This window comes from Aspergillus homomorphus (assembly GCF_003184865.1).
Source record: "Aspergillus homomorphus CBS 101889 unplaced genomic scaffold BO97scaffold_51, whole genome shotgun sequence".
NCBI lineage: Eukaryota > Fungi > Ascomycota > Eurotiomycetes > Eurotiales > Aspergillaceae > Aspergillus > Aspergillus homomorphus.
The window spans coordinates 157222-179406 of NW_020291937.1; the positions used below are offsets into that span (position 1 = coordinate 157222).

A 22185-nucleotide genomic window follows, 5' to 3' on the forward strand; every position below is an offset into this window, starting at 1 on the left:
TGTCAAATAGGTTTCCCTGCATGGCCTTCGGAACTACGTCTGTTGAATTTACGCGACAAAAGCAAATAATAAATCATGGAATGATAATAAATTATCACATAGTTTAAAACTGGAAACCCAGAAACACTACGAAGGGAATCAGAAGGGGCTTCTAACAGGATCAATAGTCCAGAGTCACCGATAGCCCTCAGGCATCTCGATAACATGGCAATAATCGCCCGAGTCATCGTCAGTATGCATGGGACTATACGGGAAATAATCCATCGCGAGGTCCTCGGTGTCCTCTTCGTCCCCGTCCTCCTCGTCTTCCCCATCACTGTCATCCTCGCTCCAGGCGTCCTTAAACACACAATAACTTTGACCCTCGACACGACGAACACGATGCATACGGCGCCGCAACCGCTTCAAAAACGCCTCAACAACCTCATGATCCCGCCACAGACAAAGCGAGCCCTGCTTCTCCAGCCGGCGGAGCCTACACAAAGCCAACTCCTCACGCTCATTCTCCCTCCACTGAAAGACAGCCAGGTTATTACGCTTAACGAGAATGATCGCATGTTTCTTGCGCCGGGCCTCCTCGGAGGGCATGTGGCGGTGGACCAGCGCGTCGGCCTCCTCCTGCGTGATCTCGAGGCTGCCCTGCGTCACATCCAGACAGAAGACGCACACGGCGGCGAGGCGTTCGCCGTTGGCGCCGATCTGCTCCCACTGATGCGCGACGTCGACGGTGCAGTACGGCCGAACGGGCCGCTGCGGATCCGTCTTCGTGCGGAATTCGCGGACCTCGAGCGTAAGCCCGTACCGTTCGTCTAGACGCGCCCCCGGCACGCTGAGCGCGTATTCCAGGATCGACCGCCAGATGTATGCCGCCCCGGCCGCCCACGGCCACCCCTGCTCCAGTCCCCGCTGCCCGAAGTCCTGCACCATAGCCCGGATCTCGGCGTTGTCCCAGTAGTCGACTGCATGGTCGGTGTACGGTGTTCGCAGGTACGCGATGCGCTTTTCTTCTATCTCTTCGTTTAGGGTCTCGTCGAGTGCCATTGTGGTGTCGGAGTTGGGACTTGCGGCTTGTGTTTATTTATGAGTTGCGTCAGGTCGAGGTGGTTGGTGCGATAGTGGATGAGAGCGGGTGGTCTCTTTTTATACTCGTCAGGTCGGTGACATGAATGCCCATGCTCGGGATTGAGGAGTGAGACGTTTTGTTCGACATGAAAGACGAGATGATATTCGGCTCTGCTGTTCCTCGGTTTGTTGCCGCTGCGCTCCGTGGATTGAATCTCCAGACAATGTGTGGCCTTGAGAACAAAGACTGTTCTCATTGGAAGGGCGCTGACAGCTGCCGGATCCGCACAATGACTCCCGACCTGGATGCAGAATCAGACAAAGCTTTTTTTCAGTTGATTATAGAAAGCTTACCTATCGCCTTCTTTGCTTCGCCTCGACCCGCACATAGCACATCGTACAAGTAAATCCATCAGAAAGCTACGACAATTACTCTCCTACCGAACCCCTGTCATGGCAACATATCAACATTGAGGCTACACTATACATCATTATCTACACTTCCAAATTTCACTTCTCCTTACGCCCGCTACTTTTTGCTCTTTATCCCTGGAAGCCAGAATATGCCTTCGCACTGCCCTTCCCCTTCCCCTTGGACCCACGCACCGCCGCCGGCTTCAGCAGCGTAACCTCATCACCAATGGACCCATCATCGCCGCGGATAAACTGCCACTTGACCTCGGTCTCGCTCTTGACGGTCAACTTACTGAATCCGTAGTGCACGGTATCCAGCACGGCGGTGATATTGGTCAGCCCCTGGCCCTTGCTGAACTCACTGTGGCTCTCGATATTGCCGGCCATACCATTGATGATATGGGTGAGCGACTTGCCGTTGTTGGCGATGTAGGTGTTGTTGTTGATGATGCTGGCGGTGTCGATGGTCTGGTTGGCGCCGAGAGGGTACAAGCGCTCGTACCAGTGGATGTGTCTATCTCTCTGTTAGCTGGGAACAGGAAACGCCTTGATGACAGGGGTTTCCACGCAGGGAATGATAAGGTCAGACTCACCCGGAGAGGTACGCATCAACTCCGTACTTCAGCAACAGGCCTTCGAAGGCATCCCGCACGTGCTTCTCGTACGACGAATACGCCGAGCTGTACATGGGGCGGTGGCTCATGACGAACACCCAGGGCGTCTTGCTGCGGTCGACCTTGGCCAGGTCCTGCTGCAGCCACTTGTACTGCGCGTAGTTCTTCGTGTTCTTGTAGCTGCCGTCCACGGCTCCGAAGGGACCGCTGTCGGTGATGAAGGTCTCCGCGGCGGTGGGGTGGGTCTCGTTACCCTTGATGTCCTCGGCAAAGGGCCACTCGGGGCTGTTGGCGAAATCGGTCTCGCCGTCGATCGAGACAAAGTGCGCGAGCCCGTAGTCGAACGAGTACCAGAAGTTGCCGACGCCGCCGGTTTCCGCGCCGGGCATGCGGAAGCGGTGTTGGTAAGCGGTGAAGTTACTGTTTACGGGTCAGTCGCCATAGCGGCGGGGATGAAGAAGAAGAAGAGAGACAATAGGTTAAAAGGAGGAAACTCACCGTTGAGAAGGAGGACAGCTGTAGTAGTTCAGCTTAGCGGCCGCAGCGGTGCCGTTGGCGACATCATCATTCAGATAAGCCGTGAGCACGTTGCCGGGTCCGTCGAACTCGGCGCACGCCGCCTCGTGGTTACCCGGCATGACCATGTAGGGGATCTTGACGGTCACGTTGGTCAGCCACTGCTGCCACAGATCCCAGTTCGACTCGTAGATGACGCTGACGTCGCCACCCTGCGGACCACCCTGGTTGGGAACCTCGCCGGCGGGAAGAGGCTTCTTGTACTCCTCCGGCACCGGGAGTTTGCCGGGCAGCTTCGTGCTCGTGCCGTTGTAGCAGACGTCCCAGGAGGACTCGCACGGCAGGATGCCTTCGTACCAGTCGTCGGCGTAGCTGATGTCGCCGCCGTGCCACGCAAAGGCCGTCCCCTCGTTGGCGGCCTTGATCAACTGCTTGTGCGTGCCATGCGCGTTGGTGTAGCCCATATCGTTCAGCACGGCGACGCTGAAGGATCCCTTGTCGCCGGCCTCGCGCGCGGTCTTGAAGCTCAACACATCCGACTTGGTCGTGCCGTTGGCGGCTGGGATCTGGTAGTAGTAGGTCGTGCCCGGCTCGAGATTATCCAGACTGACTTCATGGAAGTACTGACTGCACTGGGTGATGATCTTGATCTCGGAGCAGGAGGGTGTGCGGTCGTAACTAGTGCATTGTTAGCCATTCTCCACGCTGGAATTACAAGACAGTCATGCTTACGTGTGGGTGTAACCACGAGCGACCTTGTTCAGCTCGTGGGGGTTCTTGCCCCACATCACTGACGGGGTCTCGCCCAGACCAAAGGGCGTCTGGTAGTGAATGTGCATGCCCTTGGGGATGTAGGACAAGGAGATGACGTTCACATTGTTGCGAGGGTTCGCGCTTGCCGGCCGCACAGCTGGGGGCTCAACCAGCCGAGGAAAGCCCTTGCCGTTGCCATTGACGGTGGAATCGACCCAATCTCCGACAGGCACAGCCGGGCCTGTGTATGGGTAGCGTTCATCGGCGACAGGACGAGCCTGCGCAACCGTGGCTGAGAGGGCAACGAGCAGAGCGGAAGCAGCAGCGGTCTTCATGGTCGCGTGCCTAGTAAATGGAACGGGAAAATTGACGTCGAGGGACCCAGATTGGCATGCACCTGCTCAGGAACATAACAGCGAGATGAACGCTGAATTTATATCGTTATAGCCCGGCATGGCTATCTCATCGGTCCCCTGCAATCGACAAGCCGACAAGCAAGGCACGATACCACACGTGTAGGTGCCCAGAACGGCAATTGGCCAAGACCGCTCGGCTACAGCGGACAGGCTTAGTTGCATTAGACTAGCCATCATTAATTAGCAAGCTGATATAGACCGACAATGGTTGGCGATAAACAAGACGCGAGTGGAGAAGATTCAAGCATTGAATCGAAGCCAGGGAAGGACAAAGCGGAGAAAGCCGACAATTGCTTCGCCTACCATCCCATGTGCCCTTATTTCGGCGTCCTCATTGGTCACTGCCCACCAGGCACCGGCTTTTGCCTGAGGCCGGGAGTAGCCGGAGTCTAAGCTTTTCATTGGTTCAGAGCTGTAGGCACGTGTAGCCCTTTATGGGCCACTGAGAAGCTGGGAATCGTCCCTCCTGCTGTTGCCTGAGGCTAGGTACTACTACCAGATTCTACTTCCACCTTTTCCGCATTCCAGCTATTCAGGCCTTCACTACCTATATCCTCAGTTATGTACAGCACATAATCGTTCAAAATGATAATTAGGGTCTATAATATAGACCACGCTAGAATATGAATATGTGCATTTTGGTCACGCAATACTCTACACCGCAGCAGTGATCCGAAAACTTCTCTCGTACCCTCAACCACGACATGGCCCACTCGCCCCAAGCCACCAATGCAGCCCTATACACCAAATTTCCCGCTTTTCGGAAGAGGCAAGTGCGGGCATCCCTTCCAATCACATGTATCCTGCAAGTAGCGTTGCGTTAGTCTCGCACTAGGTATCGTTGCCAGTCCATCACCAGGAGCACAGCACTTACCTTATACACTTCCGTCCCCCACCAGCTGAAATGCGACGACGCGCCACTATAGAAGATGGCAAAGAATATCACCACCCCTGCAATCGACACCGACGAGTCCAGCGCCGAACTCAGCACGAAGTTGTACTTGTACCACCACTGGTACAGCCGCTTCCGAATAAGAATACCGAAGGTGAGGCCCACGATCGCCCAGCTGCCGTAGTTCGTGCCCGTTGCCGGCGGCAGGTAGTTCAACCCGCCAACGAACAAGGGAATATGGACCCGGCGCCATAAAGAGTTAGGATAGCGGCGCTGGAGGTAGTACACGGGAATTGGGAGAATGGCCCCGATTATAAAGAAGTACAGCAGGGAGCTGTAGCCGATGCCGTTGTTGAAGAAGTTGCGAGGGCCGATTGCACCCCAGATCAGACTGGTGTTGAAATGGGTGCGGGAATAGGGGCAGCTGAACCCATTGACTGCGGTGGTCGTGCACACGCCCTCAATGTGGCCCAGGCCCCAATTCAAAACGCTGACGGAGCTGAGTGTGCCTGCGATCATGCCGACCACTTGAACTATGAAGACTTTGCGCCGGGGAACCTGGTTGCTGTGAGTTTGAGGAGCTTCGTGAAAATATTGAGCTAAGACTGTGGCAAGCTTACGTGACAATAGTCGCCTAATTTCATGTCCTGGGCAAAATAAAGACCTTTGATGGTGGTAATGTATCCAATGTCAAAGAACCAGATATTGGCCAGGATACGGTTTTCGAAGACGAACCCGGCAATGATACGGCAGAGAATATCAATGTTGATCTTGAGGTTAGATGTGGCATAAACTAACGCCAGCTATAGCATGATTAGCCCGAGACGCAGACGCAGATGCAGGTGAAAAAAGAGCCCGACTTACCGGTCCGTAGAAGACCATGGCAACAGCACAAGCCAGCAGAACACCGTACCAATGCAGCTCAACATGCCAGTACTCGACAGCAAATATCGTCACAAAAAGCGCGATAGTGGCCGTCAATAAATACCACCACATGGGCACCCCAGGATGTGCGCCGTCTTTCTCGGCTTCCCCTTGCTCGCTGGAGAAGGACCTGCGGATCAGCTGGGGAATTCTGCGCGCAGCAGCGGCCATAACATCTCGCTTTTCGAGAAACGTCCACACAAGCAGCGAGCTCAACGTCGCAAAGGACAGTCCGAACATGTTGAGGGCGTAGGTAATAGGGGTATATACCTAGTCATTCTTGTCAGCTAATTCTCATGGCTTTTGGCTCGGGGTATACAAACATGTGAGTATGCTTTGTACTTTTTCAAGTCCAGCTTGTACCCAGTCGCCGCACTAACGACCTTGGATGCTTTGTAAGCGGCGCCAGTATTGTCGTACACTGAAAACGGGTCTCTTATTAGCAATACGATCTCAAATGATCATGGACGAGCACCTCACCCGACGAGCTCTGAAACGGCAGATGCCCGGTATACCACACGTTCATATAATAGCATGCGACCGTCACAATCCAAATCCAGAATACCAGGCCCGCAAAGACATTGATAATGGCCCATGATGGAATCAACAACGGAGATCCGACGTAAGAGATCTGACTCCCTGCACGACACACACCAAGTTAGCGTCACCTCGCAGGCATCAGTGGCTGGTCTTACAGTCGAAGGTAAGCGGCAATAAACCCATGCCACTCTTCATGCCGAATAGTTGGTTGACCACAGTGCTCTTGGGATTGATCCAACAAGGGAAGGTGAAGTAGCTCAACGCCGGGAAGATGAAATCCGGGAACCAGTACCAGGCGAACGAGATACAAAATGCCAGGCTGAAGAATCCGTAACGCGAAATCTTCCACGTCGCGTTCCTGATACTCGTTAACGACCAAACATCCATCAGTCTGATCCAGTATCACTCACAGTCCTTGCACATCACCTTGTCCCACTTGATGCAGGGTGGTTGTCAAAGCGGTGCAACTGAGGACGCCAGGCCAGACCAGCTCCCGAGGTTCTACCACAAGGGCACGGTAAAACCCAGCCAAACAGAATCCGATCAGGAATGTTCCAAAGGTGATGAGCATTTGGAAGCCCCAACCCGCGTGATACCCGTAGAACATCTGCTGTTCGGTCAAGACATCGGCGCCCAGTCGGACGTAGATACTAAGATTTGCCATCATATAGATCAACACATGTTCCTGAAAACAAATGTTAACGCAGGCCAACGTAGTGGTATTGATCAGGGAACGACTACCTTTTGGTTGAACGGTCCCGGGTTCAGGTTGAAACTCCACGGCCCCAAAGGCACATCCCAACTGGGTATGACCTTTTCCCAGAGCCTTCCCAACGGGTATGCAAGCAGAAGAATAACGGTGGCCGAGATCGTGATGGACGGGTTGCGAAGGGTGTACAAAGTGTTGAGTCCACTGGCGATGATACAGAAGCCGACACCAAGCACCCACATACGTAGGGTCAATACAGGCTCCGTCGGATCATCTTCGGAAATGCCAATGCCAGCAGCTCGCAGTACCTCGGTTTGCGAATCGACTTCGGCTAGAGAGGTGTTTTCGTCAGCAACTGGAGACGATCAAGGACTTTCCGTGCCAACAACGTACCTTTGTCATCGTTGTCCACCGCATACACATTCTCCTGTTCCAACCCTTTCGTATCGGTCGCCATTGTGAGAAAATAGAGTCAGAAGGGGTAGATGGTCCAATTAAGCCCCGAAGGGGTGGCAAAGAGCTCAAGCAACAGGAGTGACCAGAGACGATTATCAGATCGATCAGATATCTTCCATCAGATAAGATCCGGCATTTGATAAAAACAATTTTTTCGTCGGGCCTAGGGGGTAAGGGATACTTAACAGCTGGCCCGGATGAGTGGTTAACCAAATTTTCCCTCTCACCACCCAACTGTCCACTGTCCGACCGTCATCACAACTCGCCGGGGCTAAGCCTGGTGGGCCCGGGCTCTGTCCGGCTTGGCTCACCACTTGGCTCAGCCCTACCTAGCCTTATGGAATGAGGAAGGAAAAAGAATGCTTGCCTCGCTATGGTGGATCTTACGTTGCTCTAGAGTCTCGTGTCCAGAGCTACATTCCCACACCCACCAGGATACTCCATCAATGGGAGAGGGCAGCTTTCCAGCTGAGCATGTTGATGTGGTCAGCTCGGGGAGGTCGTCTTCCATGTTGTGCGGACTTATTATCGTGCGGTATCCACCTTTCTGCGCCACAGCTAGGAAGGGCTCGGCTAAGCGTTCGGCAACGTTATCCCGATTCATGGCATGAATGGGCGAAAGGGGATAAATGGCCAGCGACATGCTTCCTCGTCCGTGGGTGCATGCCAGACTAGTTTTGGATATGAGGGTCTCGGTGGATGAACAACATCGAATAAACGACCACAATCTCGGTGGGCACCTATTATTAGTGACGAAGGCGACAGGTTATCTGATCAAAATCGTCCAGGATGACGTTCCAAGCACCGGGCCTCCGGATTTGATTCGGATTTGCAAGGTGCTGTCGCATAGATAACGCCTCCCCCGTGCTGCAAAATTCCCCGCAGCGTAATTTGAGCCATGATGGCTAAGTCGGTCAGACCATCAATTGCGCTTGGTTCCCGTGTTCTTATCAGATCCCGTCAACGTCACAGACCATGATATGTGCGCAAGCAAAGTTCCCAGTCTCCATACTCGGCTCTACGCCTTGTAGGGCTGAACATATTTCGCTGAATACATTCCAGCGTCGATTGACAAATGCTTGTTGATCAACTGAGGAGTGTAAGGCTGAGGTGGGGAAGCAACAACCAAGTGAGGACGGAGAAATTCACAATAGCAACTACGCCGAGAGTCAGAGCGGATCAGATAATGTCGCAAAGTGAGCCTTTTTCCAGAATAGCGCGACAAGCACAAGAGATCGGGAATGACAGGAGTCGTGGACTTGCAAGCAACACGTTCGTCCACCCCACCCTCTTGGCCAGGCTTATCATCTGCCAGGGGTCAATGGCCTGCGTGATTCGTTATTGAGTACTGCATGGCTGCGCGATTAATTTCTCAATCAACGTCGACATGCCAATTCCGCGGTTGAATCACCGGCCGCACTGAATTCGATTCTTTTGACATGAAGTATTAGTCTCGAGAGCAGATGTTTCGTGGAATCAAGATTGATCATCCAGAGACTCGGTGGACTACCAACAGCGGGACTTTTCCATGGCCAGCAACAAGGAAGGGGATCAGATAACACAGCAATAAATATGACAGCGGTATCACACGGGGCGATTGATAACGCAAAAGCTCCATCAACTTCCCAACAACAGCTCGATCGAGTCAGGCGCAGAGAGACCCGCGCCGTTTCTGCTCCCAGGAATGGTCACATCCGCCGACCAGGTTACAGCGTTACATGCCCGTTAGGCAGACACTAAGCGGCAATGTCTCAGATTACCCCTCTCGCGCTCATGCCAGTCGACTCCTTTGGTCCGTCGGTGCGTTGGTTGCAGCACACGGCTTGTGGCCGGACCAAAGTGCTCTGACTGTGAACTTTTGCAGCAGGACTGTGCTTGAGTATATATTATTATCAGATTCGATCAGCTATTCAGGCTGAAGGGGTAAATTCAATGTAATTCCAAGAATGCTCGTAACAGATCACAACCCCCTGAAGGTTGATTTCTGAATCAGATTAGCCAGCATTCCAGGGATGAATGAGGGAGTGGGGGGACCTTGGCTTCAGTTGCACATATTACGAGCCTGAAAGCAAACTAGTCTAGGATCACTCACTGTGTGCCATTGGTTCATCGTTGATTTTCGTAAACCGTGTAGAGTCAGACTGAATTCAACCCATCATCGCGACAGACATTGCATTGGACTCTGTGTGACTCCTGAAAGCTTTGTCGGAGAAGAGCGTGAACTTGGCGACAAGGGATCTTGCAAGGTAAACAAACAAACACAGGAGCCCGACAAGTCACGACTTCCCTTCCCGGATATGGCACGTGACCTGGTCGGATCTTTCTATCGAGAGCATCGGATTGTATATTCTGACAAAATAGATCATAGATCAATAGAGCAGGCTGTAATATCAAAGTACTGTAGTACATGTGAAAGTGGCCTTTGTGCTGTAATCGCTATAGTCATAAGGTATAATGCTCTTGACCCCAAAACAAAAATATTTGTAGGGAACTCGGTTTCCGCTCGATATATATCTTCAACACCCGCACCGTTGACTTGGAAATTTAAGGCAGACAGAGTCTACTAAATGTTTACAGCTATTTGTAGAAGCGTATTGGTAAATTCCTTTAGAATCGAAAGATTTCCAGTGATATAAATGACAAATGTGTAATACGTATTAACAAGCACCACGCCCCTCGCGATGTAAAAAGTGAACAGCGACGACGAATTGGGACATATCTAGTATCTCAGGTCATTAATAATTCCTGAGTCGGGGTATTGGAACCATTAAAGAAAGAGTACACAAAGCTCATATGGGGGCACGTGTTGCAAACGATAAAAGCGCCATAATCAAATGCAAAGCATAGATAGTCATAACGCATCAAGGAAGCAACAATCACGCGCTTGAATGAGACTTTTGCCGGAAAGGCAGACTCATCGTTCTATGCTTGCTGCCCGCCTCTAACCCAGCATGTTCTGTAGCTTCGCCCTGCTGCTCACCAGGCTTGTTTATGGTCTCCTCCCCTCGCTCACGAGCCTCAGCCTTCTCCTTCCGCTTCCGCAGGAGTTTGTGCTTCGTCTCATCCGCCTTCTCATGCAGATTCCGTACCTTGCGTTTTGTCCGTGTGTAACCCTCGATCCCGAGCAAGACGGCGTAAGACTTGCTGATGGAGACGCCTGACATATCCACCCCTTGGTCCTGGAGGGAGTGCACGAAGGCCCGAAAGTTGGCGGCGGGAGGGCGGTAGTGACCACTAGCGATATGCGTCAGCTCTTCGTTGCGGTCGCAAACCAATGCAATGCCGGTGAGCAGTACCTGAGAGGTGCTAGACTGCGCAACTGTCCGTTGCGAATCTTAATCAGCCCCGCGGCGGCGATACGGGCGCCACGGAGGAAAGAGGAGTGCTGGAAAGCCCCAGACTCCTTGATCCCGACGAAGAGCCGGAAGGAGGTATCGGCCACCTAAACATATTAGTCGCCATTTCGGTAAAATTGGGAAGGATGGCTCTCACAAAAATCCACATATCCTCCTTCCTCTTCGACGACTTCCCCTTCAGCGCATTGAACATGGTCGCCGGAGTGGTGTGCACAAACTTCTTCGCCACCCTAGCAGCCTTATACTGATCGCTATCATGCTTTCCGATCGTATCATCATGCACGCTTTCCGTTGTACTGAAATCCGATGAGGAAAGCGACGACAATGACGATGCCGACGACGACGTCAGGGATGAAGCTCCATCGACCTCAGCAGCCGCAACATTTCCCTGAAAGCGCGGCGCATCCTCCTCCACCGGCACTACGCCATGCAAGCTGTCTTTGAACCGCTTGCTGTCCGTCCACACGAGCTCATTGTTCCGCGCCCAGCGGAACCGCCCCGCGTTGTCCACCGTCACCAGGTAATTCATGCGCTCCTCGCGGCTGAGGTAGCGCACCTGCTGACGCTCGAGCTTCTCGCGCGGACACTGCGGGAGATCGAGGTCTTTCCCGTCGCCGTGATCGAGCCAGTAGAAGAAGTTCTGCTGCGTGGGCGAGGTCTTCCAGTACATGTGGTAGACGCGCAAATTACTGCCGTGGCGGTGCTTGAGGTCCACCATCTCCAGGAAGTATTGTAGGTCCATCATCTTGGCGGTGGTGCCGGCGGGGAGGTCATGGTGAATGCTGGAGCCGTGGTTGCTGATGCCGTTGGAGGGGCGATGAGAGTGTTCATGCTGATCGTGTTGCTCGTGTCCGAGGGAGGGGAGGAGGAGGTCGTCGCCGTCGTCGTCGTCGCCTCCGGCCCGCTTGGCGACGCTGACGGCACGGAGCCAGTTCTTACGCGCGTGGGCGGCGCTGTCGAGCTCGCTTGCGTCTTCGGGGGCAGAAGGCTCATGTATATGGCGCCATTCGGCTTCTTTGACGGCCTGATAAGTAGCACTTGGTGAGCGAGGAGAGGGATGGGGCTTGCGGGCTTCAACGGCTGGGAGAAGATGCTTACCTCGATTAGACGCGAGCTATTGTGGGAGAGTCCAAGTCCGCGTATTTCTCGCCGCGTACGGTACCCTCTATATACTCTCTGGGGTGTGGGTTTAGGTTAGCGATAGAAGTCGCAGCCGGAGAGTAAGAGAAGTGATCCAACCTGGATTGTTTGTGCGGCGAGTTGTTCCTTATCGCTGACGTCACGAGTGGTGGGGTTCGGCTCTGCGGTCGGCGGAAAAGACGATCTTGTTTCTGCTGTCATCTTCATGCACTCGAAATAATCTGGTTGTCTTTGTTTCGAGACTAGTTCGTGAGGAAGATAGCAAGATCAAGACAGAAAATAGTTGTCATGTTTCGACGGGAAAAGGAAAGGGGAGGAAAAGACGGGATAAAAACAGGAGATCGTCACAACGTAAGGCTGAGTCCCGGTTACGAGCGCCAAGCATCTGATAAGAGGATTGAGTATAGATTGTCATTCGGTCATTTTCGCCAGAATATGCTGTATGTATCTACGGTTAGATAGGTCTATGATGGAAAGAGAATGGACCGTCTTCGTCTCCATCTGCAGACTAGGGCGATGAGATCTCTATAACGTAGCTAAACCTCTGTGGTTCCACTCAAGTTCTCCCACAACTGACAGCGCTGCACGGACACTGCAGGGACCTCCTCCATCGCCGTGTTGTTTGTTTGCAGTCGCAGGCGTGACCCACTACCCCAGGTCTTCCACTCCGGTGCACCCGCATATCGCAATGGGTTCGGGTTGAGTGCAATGGCAAAACTGATAAAATAGTGCATGGTCACCGGAATGATTCCGGCATTGTAGCTGAGATACGAGGACGTGCTACGAAGGGCTCCGGTACTCCCTGCGCCAAAAATCGCGGGCAGCTCGAAGGTATGAGGCACCCCAATGCCGCCAGCGAGGTTGGCTTGATCGAGAATGTTGACTCGGTAGTTCCACGTCGCGTGCGGCAGGCGTCGAGCGACGGACGCTGTCACATGGTTACCGGGACAGGTAAAAGTGGCATCTCCGTAAGCATCGGACGAGGTTCGGAACCAGGCTCCATGCTTGGGCAAGGGAGTTCTCGGCGGGTAGGCAGCCAGAATGCTTTCCAGCTGGGAGTCGGTCAAGTGAGGGTAATTGTTTTTGAAGAATTGAGAAACATCAGACCTGGTATTGGCGTTGTAGGCAAAATTCGAGCCCTCGTCTGTGTCATCACCGACCAGGGTCGGCACTTTGATGAAATTACCCTTCTTGAAGGCATCGTAGAGAAGCTCAGGAACCAGTGTACCATCAGTCACTGGTAACCAGTACCAATCTGGAAGTGGACTATCGCTGCCACCCGGGAACGGTGAAGCAGTATTGGCGCTCTGGATGGTAGCGATGTCGCGTTCTCGCAGGCATCGAAGGGAGTCGGTCGCGTTGGAACACCCGGTCGCGTTAACGAATCTTTCGTACTGGAACTCCATCTCCGCGACCGTGCGTTGAGTGGGCCAAAACGAGGACTCGGCAACAGCGCCGACAAATAACTTTTCATCTTTTCCTCCGAATGCAGTGAGATGGAAAGCGACCGATCCAGCGCCTGCAGAGACACCGTGGATCACAATGTGGTCGGGGTCTCCGCCAAACTAGTACTCGTCAGCACCACTTGTCACAGTGAGAATTGTGCGGGAGAACCTACCGAAGCGATATGCTGTTTGATCCAATGCAGAGCCCTGCGTTGATCCAACAGACCCACGTTCAGGTCGCCGTTCTTCCTTACTTCTTCGCTGGCCAGGAAGCCCAGGGCTCCGACCCGGTAGTTAAGCGTAACGAACACCAGCCCATGTCCAGACTCCTCCACCACCGCGGTGCCGTTGTAATTGGCATTGGAGTTCTGTGCATATCCTCCTCCCTGAACGAAAAACCAGACTGGGAGCTTGGAATGCGACGTGGCGTTCGAAGGCTTGAAAACGTTGATGAAGAGGCAATCCTCAGTCCATTCTTTAGGGGTATTGTCTTGATCGACACCGATGCAAATTGGTCCATACTAGGTCCCTCAATTAGTACTTATCGGACGAGCGGAAGCCTCACGAGAATGCAGGAATCCAAAGACAGTTGTACCTCAGTGGCAGCCTGCAATGTGCGATTCTTGATGGGATCCTGGGGTGCACGGAATCTAAGATCTCCCAATGGAGGTGCTGCATAGCGCATGCCTAAAAACTGATCTACTCCCCCTGCGAGTCGAGTGCCTTGGTACTTAGAGTACCCGAGGTCAACAGTGGGGGATGAAGCGCCATGTGAGGAGCTGGGAATAGCCCAGGCGATGTTGGGGACAATGGAGAGCCAGACGGGGAGCTTCATATTGTCAAATTCAACCCTGTGGTCAACCTCGTGAAGACAACTGGGACTCACTTTGTTTCAATACCTGTCCAGTCGTGCGGAAACCCAGCGGTTATGTAGCTGCTCAGTGCTTCACCATCATCCCACGCATTGCTCTTATCATGCGGGGTGTGAAGCAATCAAACTCCCTAAACCAGATTGATCATTTTTGCCGGTTATATAGTACCTTGCAGGCATTGTGGGGGACTAAGCATAATTATCCAGGAATAGGAATGTCTAAAACTGACCGGGTGGCTCAGCTCATTCGCGAAAGCGTGAGGGACCGGAAGAAAAGGCAAAAAGACCAGCAGAAGGTGGCGAGGGTTGTAATTTCGGACGAACTATGAGAGTAAATGCTTTATGCCATCCGCAAAGCGAGAGAAAGAGGCATTGCGTGCACATTTGGAAGGATGGCACATAAGCTTTGCATGACGGCATGAACAGGGTCAAATCTGCCATTGTTGGCCGAAAGTTCAAAAGGCAGATCCGCAGACCCTGATGATATCATCAGACTTGAAGGATTAAAGGCTAAATGGAGAAAGGGTCCTTGGCCGTGCATATGCCAGTCCAATTGAAGAGGAGAAAGTGAGGGGGAAACGAGGGGGAAAATTACTAGGACTTGTAAGTAGAGAACAGAGAGGGGCAGAGATCGGCACGTGAACCACCACCCCGCACAGTCAAGTCAAGATCTGGAATTGGTTGTCGACAAGAAATGTGTCTGAATATATTATAGAGGGCCATGGCATCCTCAATCTGAACCAGAGTTGAACCACTAAGAGGATACTATATCGACATGCCACGCTATAGTCGCTTGACATCCACGACAGGCCCTTTGTATACCCACCTTCCCTGAAACATGTACATGCCCACGCTGATCATAAACACCCCCACAAACAAGAGAATACTCCAGTTGAAATTCTTCAAGGTGACGGGGATCTCCGGAGGCCAAAATGACCAGAAGAGAGCAAAGAAAACGTACACCAGACCGGTGGCGTTCACCCAGAGACCATGTCGGCCTAGGCTCCAGCGCCTGTGCGGAAGGGTATCGGGAAGATAGATCTTGCGATACATCACGCAGCTGATTGAGATTGCGTAGGTCCACATAAGGGCGGCGACATTGAGTGATATAATTGCATTGAATGCGGTGTCAGAGCCGATGTTGATGAGCGAGAGGAGGCCGCTGATAATGCAGGACAGTGCGATAGCATTGACCGGGAGCTTGTAGCTCTGGTTCACGTGGGAGATCCAATTTGCAAAGGGCAAGCCCTTGTCTCGAGCGAAAGCATACGTTTGGCGAGCTGTGGATGCATTGAAGAGGATGTTGCTGAAAATAACGGGTATGAGAATAATGGCGGTCAACCCGTTGACTCCGGCTGTTGAGACAGCCTGTTTGAACACATAGATAAACGGAAAGCCGGTAGGATCATTTAACGCGTCTTCGACGGAGGGCATGGCAAACATCAGGGTGATGACAGTGATGAGCGCCAGAATCCCGTTGCTGAAATACCCACCACAAATGGCTAGGGGCACATAGCGACCGGCATCGCGGACTTCCTCGGACATGTGTGCAGTGGCATCAGAGCTCAGCGACCCATAGATGGCTGATATCTGTCCAATCATGAGGGCCAGCCCGGCGCTATGCCAACCACTATAAGTCTTGATCTCCGTGAACACCGCCTTTGCGGATTGGCGAGGGGCCATGGCCCACAGCACCACGATCACAATTACCCAGCATAGAGTGTGGAGAGCAAGCAATACATTTTGAATTCGCGGCATCCAACTCGCTGCGTAGACATTGAAGAAGTAGATTACTAAGATCATAGCAAAGACGAAAAGTGTGCCTTGCCATCTTGTCGGTTCGTATCTCGGGTTATGCACGCTGATGAGGCCCTGAATGATCGTGCCAGTTAAGAAAGATCCGGATGCTGCTCCGGCTTGCCACGCAAGAACGGACATCCACCCTTCATAAGTTAGTGAGGCTTCCAAGACAACAAGGGTAAGAGAGGATGCAGACCGGTAATATAGCTGAGAAACTTCTGGTAGCGTGGAGAGGCAAACTCAGAAACCCAGTGGTACTGACCTCCGGATGTAGGCGCCCTTCAATTGTATTAGTATATTAGAACACGGTTGACCCGAGGGAACCGGTGGGTTCTGCGATTGACTGACATGGATGCCATTTCCGCTAGTGAGACGATGATGAAGCCAAATCCGACAAAGGTCCAGACGTAGGTCCAGACCAAGCCGGCCATTCCTCCATTCTCGAGGCCTTGGGTGTTCGATCTGTGAGGAGGTATTGAAGTTAGGCTTGTTCGATTCAACATTGCTGGGTGATTCGTACATCAGGATAAACTCCCAGGTGGCTTGAAGAACTGACGCGAAACTGAGAGCGGCCAACGGTCGGAGGTTCCTCTAGGATGAGATACAAGGTCAACATTCCAGTGTGTCAAACATCAAGAGCTCACAGACCTTGAATTCCTGCGCCTTGCCCATGCGAGTCATATCAGTATGATCGTGTCTGGTGCCCATTTCGCCATCTTTGTCTTCCGTGAGGACTTCCAGCGGGTGGCATCCTGTTGCTGTGATCAGATCCTCCCATTTTCGCGAACTGGAGAGACCTTCGCCCCCAGACGCTGTTGCCATGATTATGGATGGGGTGAAGGGGGAGAATGCGATCCAGGCTGAACATGAAAGTCCACGGAGAGGACGAAAAGGGGGAAACGAGACGCATTGGCAGGTATTGACAAGGTGTTGACAGGTAAAATTGATTGTGCGACGTGAGGAGCAGAAAAGGGAAAGCGGCGTGGGAGGAGGAGGAGGAGGAGGAGGAGGAGGGAAGGGAAGGTTGTTTTGTTTGTCACTCGGTATTAGGTACTCCTCTCCTCTCCTCTCCTCTCCTCTCCTCTCCTCTATACTTTCCTGCGTCAAACTTCTTCTTCAATCACTCACTCACTAACTAACATTTATTCACCGACCGTTGCAGTACTTACCTCGTCCCCCTTCCATCCATGTCAAACATGGCCCACAGTCATTCCTCTCGTGGAACCTCATTCCGGCTTCTAGATGTATGTAGTATGCACCCTAGTTCATTTCTGACATGCCTGGTGTGGTCCTGATTGCAAAGTGCTGACCCCGTGTGTAACCAAGCAACGAGACTGCCAGTCTACGGACACTGTGGATCGATAGCTTGGGCGGCAAAACATGCCTTCCCTGCTTCCTCGTGCATCGGAAGCATAGGATTTGGGATACCAAACGGTGCGAGACCCAACGGAGGAAAAGCCCCCTCGGGACGACGTGCTTCACACCACCACGTGAACCCCGATCGTGGCGGATGAAAGAATCGAGGTTGACCATCAGACAATGCGCTGGGCGGTTGTGTAACGTACCTTTGTCCATGAGGTTCCTATTGGTCTTACGCTGATCACCTTCACGAAATACGACAGTGTCTGGCGTAGAAAGGAAGCTCATCTCCGGTCGGCTGCGGCCAGCTTGATAGCAAGTCGGAAGCTGTATACAAGGCAATGCTTGTGGCTGGTGCTACAGACCAAGACTTTCCACGAATCATATACCAGCAGACCTTTTTTTTTTTTTTTTTTTGAAAATATCGGAGAAGCGTGGCCGAGGCAAACTTTATACGGATCGTGAGTGCTCGGGAGGAATTGGACACGGTAAACAAGCCAAAGCAGAATTCTGTCTGGCCAGTTTTCAAATCCTTCATGGAGCCTGCCTGCGACGGCGCTGAACCACTCTCATGTGCCACCGGTTTTATGACTTGCGACCGGCGGTTACGTGGCGAAGACTGCATTAAATCAAGCTGGTTATCATTTGAACGAGGAAGAGGATACATGCCTGGACGCTCAGGTTCAGCTGGAAGTCTGCGGAGATCGTGATGCAGACATCCGGGGGGCGTCAAAGGTAGCAATCACGGCAGGGTGTCAGACTAGGATACTAGGATGATCTCGGCTCACTCATAGATCGCAATTTCCTAAGGAAGCAAAAGCAGAAAGATGACGAAGAGAAGTCCGCGGTGTCGCCAGCCAGGCTCACATTCACGCCCTCGACAGGTCGCTGATCTGTTTCAATACAGTCCCTTCATTCAGGAGCGCCTGAAGCGATCTCCAATTCCAGGATGCAAGTCCACTCTTCACACTCTGTCAACTTGACTCTGACATAGCTTAACCGATGGCCACTCTCGCCTCTCCTCTACCGCCGGGGGTCTCCCCTCCACTGACCGAGGAAAATGAGCACAATCATAACGGGCTCATTGTCATCATCACCTCTCTGGGTCTGTTTCTCGCCTTGGCCTCCCTTGGAATCCGCATTTTTGCATCCTCCAAGCGAAGCATTCTGTTACGAGATGATTATCTTCTTTTTGTAGTTGTGGTAAGGTTGCAGCTATGCTGAAACACCCCCGCCGGAAGCTCCTTTCCCCGCTGGCCAGCTGACTGATATTGACCTAGGCATGTGCCTGCACACAAGTCTCTCTGGTGCTGGTCCAAGTGCACTTTGGGTGGGGAAAGTCCGAGGAGTTGATTCTCTCTGCGGACTACCCCCAGATGGTAAAGGTACAGACATTTATCGCAGCTTTCGCCGTGGCATGACTAATGTCCAGGTGCCGCAGGTTGGCTACGTAGCAGACCTGTTGTATATGCTAATCTTGGGGCTATCCAAGATCTGTACCATGTTGTTCTATCAGAATCTCTTCCTACCTCGGACGAGATGGATGATCAAGTTCATTCTTATGGCGTGTGCGCTCTGGACGCTTGCCGCAATGCTTTTGCTAGCGCTTCGATGCAGTAGCGATCCGTGGGTTGACATAAACCACGAATGCCAGGGTCTCGTGAGTTTCCTAAGAAAGGCAGATACGGAGCCAAGTCTAACGATGATACTTCATGGCAGCTTCCACGTTGGCGGGCAATCAGCGCTATTGATATCATCCTCGAAGCGTTGATCTTATCGTACCCCGTGGTGATCATCCTGAACGTCCAAATCCCTCAAAAGAAGAAGATCACGGTCCTTGGGATTCTCAGCTGTCGCATCATGTCTGTCTTGCTTCCTTCAGTCGCAGCTTATCTTGCTCACGACTTTTCTCAGTCTGATACCGCTCTCCGCCATTCACCTATACTACATCCAAAAACAGATTCAATCTTCCAACCCCACTCTACTCGGAGCCTACGCTACCACTACTGCTGAGCTTCATCTAAGCCTCAGTATTGTACTATTGACAGTATCGTCCCTCAAGCTGTTTGTCGCAGTGTACGAAGACGACCAGGGCTTTGCTTATACGGAAGACATCTCCGGCTCCCATAGTAATAGCGGACCCACGGTGCCGACGGCGTGGCGGATCTCACGTCACGTAAAGGACCCGAGCCTCCTGAGGGGGAGTGGTACAGAGCACGAGCCAATCCTGCAGGGTACATCGGCTTCGGCTTCATCATCCAGGACGCCATGTCTACTTAAGCGAACCAATGCCATCCTGAAAAGCGTTCAGGTTTCCGTGACAAGGGAGAGTATCGAGTTGGAAGACAGAGGGAGACCAGCTGGTAAGTCGACCGTCAACGTATGACTTGTTTTGTGTGCTTCAACTGAGAGCATTGTCTGCATGGCATCTCGTTATTCTTTCTGTCTGCTGCTGGGGTTGTCGTGTCATGTGGTATATTTTTGGGCCAGTTCAGTCCTCCGAGGCAAGCTGGTCAAGCCTCTGGCAATTATCAGGTCGGCGAGAGATCAATTTGGCGAGCGTATCAAAATTCAAAAACCTTTTCGTCGCTTATTGCCAATCTGCGCCAACAGTATAGACTGGTATTTTATCAGGATGCGTGATACTCATGGAATACCAAGTTGACAACCAGATAGTGTAAGAGCGGTGATGTACACAGATTCCTGGCACATGAATTCTCGTTACAGATCCCAACGTTGCCACTCAATTACCAGGATCATTCCCTTACTCGCCAAAACAAGGTAAGCTGTGCAACAATCAACAAATGCAGGGTAGGTCTGAGGAGAGCTGGGCGCAACCTGCATGTCATAACATGAACAAGTCCCGGATGGTTACTCATGTACAGTACTGTACTAACCCGGTTGTCAGGATTCGCCACATTCGATACCGCACGCATTAATAATGCAGAATCGAGGTCTTTCCTAGCCTTGCCTCACCTTGCACCACTTCAGCGATACTGCAACCTCTCTCGGGCTCTTCCCCGTTGACAGCTATGGTCCGAGTCTTCCGTCGGAGTTAGAACCCAGCAAACCCACAGACTCCAGTCCCATCTCCATATCGTGAAACCCTCAGCCAGCGTCATCCCCACCCCAGCAAATTCCCACGAGTAACAACCTATCCACGAGGCCCCAAATCCCTGATACGGTTAGTTTCAGTGGAGATACTGCCACGATGATCTGCAACTGTTCCCACTTCCTATGAGCAACGGTTTCAAACATTGGTCCTCGCCGTTCACCCCAGTACTTAGCAGATTGATGCTAGCCCAAAGGCTCAAGACTGCAGTGATCGGATAGTCCTAAGGCCGAGAGGCCGAGGCTGACACCAGTAATCGCAGGCTAGTAGCCTGAGTCCTGCCGATCGCAGCGTCCAGAAACCAATAATTGAGTCGCAAAGCCGACAACCCTCCACAGCCGGAGGTTGAGAACAGAGGCCAGTTCCGCGATGTATCCGCGATGCGCACTGAGGGTCACGATGAAGTTTTTATACCCCCGGCACTATAGTCAAGGCGCTATAGATACTTAAAGCCCGACTAGCTACTTAATCACGCCATCCGCCTTCGCAATGTCCTCATCTTTTCCCTTTCCCATTGACCACCATCACTTTAACCTTTAACCCGTGGTCGGAAAGGATCGATTCCGATCTAATTAATCGATCAATCAATCAGTCGACGAATCGATTGTCGATCAATCAATCAATAAATAAATCCCCCCCAAAAGACATTATGACCAAAGCAATCCCCTCTCCTTCGCAACGCCTGCTCCTCGTCAGCGTCCCGCGCACGGCCTCCAACCTCCTCCTAAAAGTCCTCAACATCCCCGAACAACCTCACCTGCACGTCAACCCCAAAGGCGGGTACTTCTTCTTCGACGCCTTCACCGCCACCGCCCAAAGCAACCTCCTGACCACCCCTCCGTCTGATTGGTCTTCCGCCACCGTGCAGCACGTGCAATCGACCTTCCAAGCATGCCTCGACGCCCTGGAAGCATTTTCACAGGAAGCCGACGCGCAGGGTAAAGCGGCGTTCGCCAAAGAACACGCCTTCTGGATCGCGGACCCGCTCTCCTTCCACAACCAAGGTGACAGTAGTGGCGAGCTGAAGGAGAATATCCGCGTCACCCTGCCAGACGCCTACGGGCCCACCACGACCTTCTCTCCAGGCAACGACACCATCTTCCCGGACGAGTACCTCCTCACCTGGCGCCTGGCCTTCATCATCCGCCACCCGGCCCTCGCCTTCCCCAGCTTCTACCGCGCGATGCTCAAGTTCTCGGATACGGGGTACATGATCGATAAGGAGGAGACACTGCGCGGCACGCTGGCGACGAACATGTCGTTGCGCTGGACGAAGGGGTTGGTAGAGTGGTGTGTGCGGATGCGGCCGGGTGAGCCTGTCTTGCTGCTCGATGCGCATGATCTGATCCATGAGCCCGCGACGGTGAGGCGGTTTTGTCAGTTGGCTGGGTTGGAGGAGTCCGTCGTCAAGTTTGAGTGGGGGGCCGATGAGCAGCAGAAGAAGATGGCTGAGGCAGAGTTGACGCAGGAGCAGAGGGATTATAATGCTGCGCGCAAGATTATGTTGGCGACTCTTGAGGGCTCGTCTGGCGTGTTGAAGGAAAAGACTCCTGCTATGGTGGATATCGAGGCGGAGGTTGCGAAGTGGAAGGTTGAGTTTGGGGACGAGGTCGCTGGTATGTTGGAACGGGCGGTCCGGGAGGCGATGCCTGATTATGAGTTTTTGAGAGCCAGGAGGATGACGGCTTGATTGCTGGTACATTTCTGTTGAAGAAATAGGTTATGATTTTCGCCCGATGTAGAAAATGTTTGTATTTCTTGTTATGATAGATGAGCAGATTGTATATGATGATTCAGGTCTATCTC

The 22185-nt window shown here is 52.6% G+C and overlaps 7 protein-coding genes across 7 annotated transcripts; 2 read left to right on the plus strand and 5 right to left on the minus strand.

Annotated features, from left to right (window-relative positions):
* Positions 1–174: 174 nt before the first annotated feature.
* BO97DRAFT_417878 (uncharacterized protein) lies at positions 175–1041 on the minus strand (the record flags this gene model as incomplete). The annotated part of the gene is made up of 1 exon (XM_025696496.1): positions 175–1041. The coding sequence occupies one exon, from the start codon at positions 1039–1041 to the stop codon at positions 175–177; it is 867 nt and encodes a 288-aa protein (XP_025547424.1).
* Positions 1042–1474: 433 nt separating this feature from the next.
* BO97DRAFT_473167 (purple acid phosphatase family protein) lies at positions 1475–3694 on the minus strand (the record flags this gene model as incomplete). Its single annotated transcript, XM_025700210.1, has 5 exons — positions 1475–1510; positions 1669–1990; positions 2070–2510; positions 2589–3284; positions 3339–3694. 5 exons carry the CDS (start codon positions 3692–3694, stop codon positions 1475–1477), a joined length of 1851 nt encoding a protein of 616 aa, XP_025547425.1.
* Positions 3695–4340: 646 nt separating this feature from the next.
* On the minus strand, positions 4341–7467 carry BO97DRAFT_223813 (sexual differentiation process protein Isp4). The gene is made up of 10 exons (XM_025690664.1): positions 7234–7467; positions 6873–7171; positions 6542–6816; positions 6287–6489; positions 6072–6230; positions 5915–6012; positions 5532–5861; positions 5288–5470; positions 4650–5225; positions 4341–4578 (listed from the first exon to the last, which is right to left on the minus strand). Exons 1-10 carry the CDS (start codon positions 7295–7297, stop codon positions 4513–4515), a joined length of 2253 nt encoding a protein of 750 aa, XP_025547426.1. The 5' UTR covers positions 7298–7467; the 3' UTR covers positions 4341–4512.
* Positions 7468–12328: 4861 nt separating this feature from the next.
* BO97DRAFT_354513 (carboxylesterase estA) lies at positions 12329–14072 on the minus strand (the record flags this gene model as incomplete). The annotated part of the gene is made up of 3 exons (XM_025692100.1): positions 12329–13357; positions 13411–13758; positions 13833–14072. The coding sequence occupies 3 exons, from the start codon at positions 14070–14072 to the stop codon at positions 12329–12331; spliced, it is 1617 nt and encodes a 538-aa protein (XP_025547427.1).
* A 651-nt stretch (positions 14073–14723) lies between these two features.
* BO97DRAFT_223875 (putative GABA permease) lies at positions 14724–17012 on the minus strand. The gene is made up of 5 exons (XM_025690665.1): positions 16557–17012; positions 16429–16499; positions 16257–16370; positions 16105–16187; positions 14724–16051 (listed from the first exon to the last, which is right to left on the minus strand). The coding sequence occupies exons 1-5, from the start codon at positions 16728–16730 to the stop codon at positions 14892–14894; spliced, it is 1602 nt and encodes a 533-aa protein (XP_025547428.1). The 5' UTR covers positions 16731–17012; the 3' UTR covers positions 14724–14891.
* Positions 17013–17994: 982 nt separating this feature from the next.
* Positions 17995–19986, plus strand: BO97DRAFT_223958 (uncharacterized protein). The gene is made up of 7 exons (XM_025690666.1): positions 17995–18216; positions 18268–18470; positions 18548–18652; positions 18709–18927; positions 18987–19129; positions 19182–19630; positions 19944–19986. Exons 2-7 carry the CDS (start codon positions 18270–18272, stop codon positions 19946–19948), a joined length of 1122 nt encoding a protein of 373 aa, XP_025547429.1. The 5' UTR covers positions 17995–18216; positions 18268–18269; the 3' UTR covers positions 19949–19986.
* Positions 19987–20740: 754 nt separating this feature from the next.
* BO97DRAFT_408475 (uncharacterized protein) lies at positions 20741–22180 on the plus strand. Its single transcript, XM_025695876.1, has one exon. The coding sequence runs from the start codon at positions 21029–21031 to the stop codon at positions 22067–22069; it is 1041 nt and encodes a 346-aa protein (XP_025547430.1). The 5' UTR covers positions 20741–21028; the 3' UTR covers positions 22070–22180.
* Positions 22181–22185: the final 5 nt, after the last annotated feature.

Coding starts and splice junctions, on each gene's coding strand:
- BO97DRAFT_223875 (XM_025690665.1), bottom strand. CDS start 16,730: ATGGCAACAGCGTCTGGGGGCGAAGGTCTCTCCAGTTCGCGAAAATGG. Junction 16,500..16,556: donor GCAAGGCGCAGGAATTCAAG/GTCTGTGAGCTC, acceptor ATCTCATCCTAG/AGGAACCTCCGACCGTTGGC. Junction 16,052..16,104: donor GTTTCTCAGCTATATTACCG/GTCTGCATCCTC, acceptor TAACTTATGAAG/GGTGGATGTCCGTTCTTGCG.
- BO97DRAFT_408475 (XM_025695876.1), top strand. CDS start 21,029: ATGACCAAAGCAATCCCCTCTCCTTCGCAACGCCTGCTCCTCGTCAGC.
- BO97DRAFT_223958 (XM_025690666.1), top strand. CDS start 18,270: ATGGCCACTCTCGCCTCTCCTCTACCGCCGGGGGTCTCCCCTCCACTG. Junction 18,653..18,708: donor ACTACCCCCAGATGGTAAAG/GTACAGACATTT, acceptor CAGGTGCCGCAG/GTTGGCTACGTAGCAGACCT. Junction 18,928..18,986: donor ACCACGAATGCCAGGGTCTC/GTGAGTTTCCTA, acceptor ACTTCATGGCAG/CTTCCACGTTGGCGGGCAAT.
- BO97DRAFT_223813 (XM_025690664.1), bottom strand. CDS start 7,297: ATGGCGACCGATACGAAAGGGTTGGAACAGGAGAATGTGTATGCGGTG. Junction 5,226..5,287: donor AATTAGGCGACTATTGTCAC/GTAAGCTTGCCA, acceptor CACAGCAACCAG/GTTCCCCGGCGCAAAGTCTT. Junction 4,579..4,649: donor GGGGGACGGAAGTGTATAAG/GTAAGTGCTGTG, acceptor CGCTACTTGCAG/GATACATGTGATTGGAAGGG.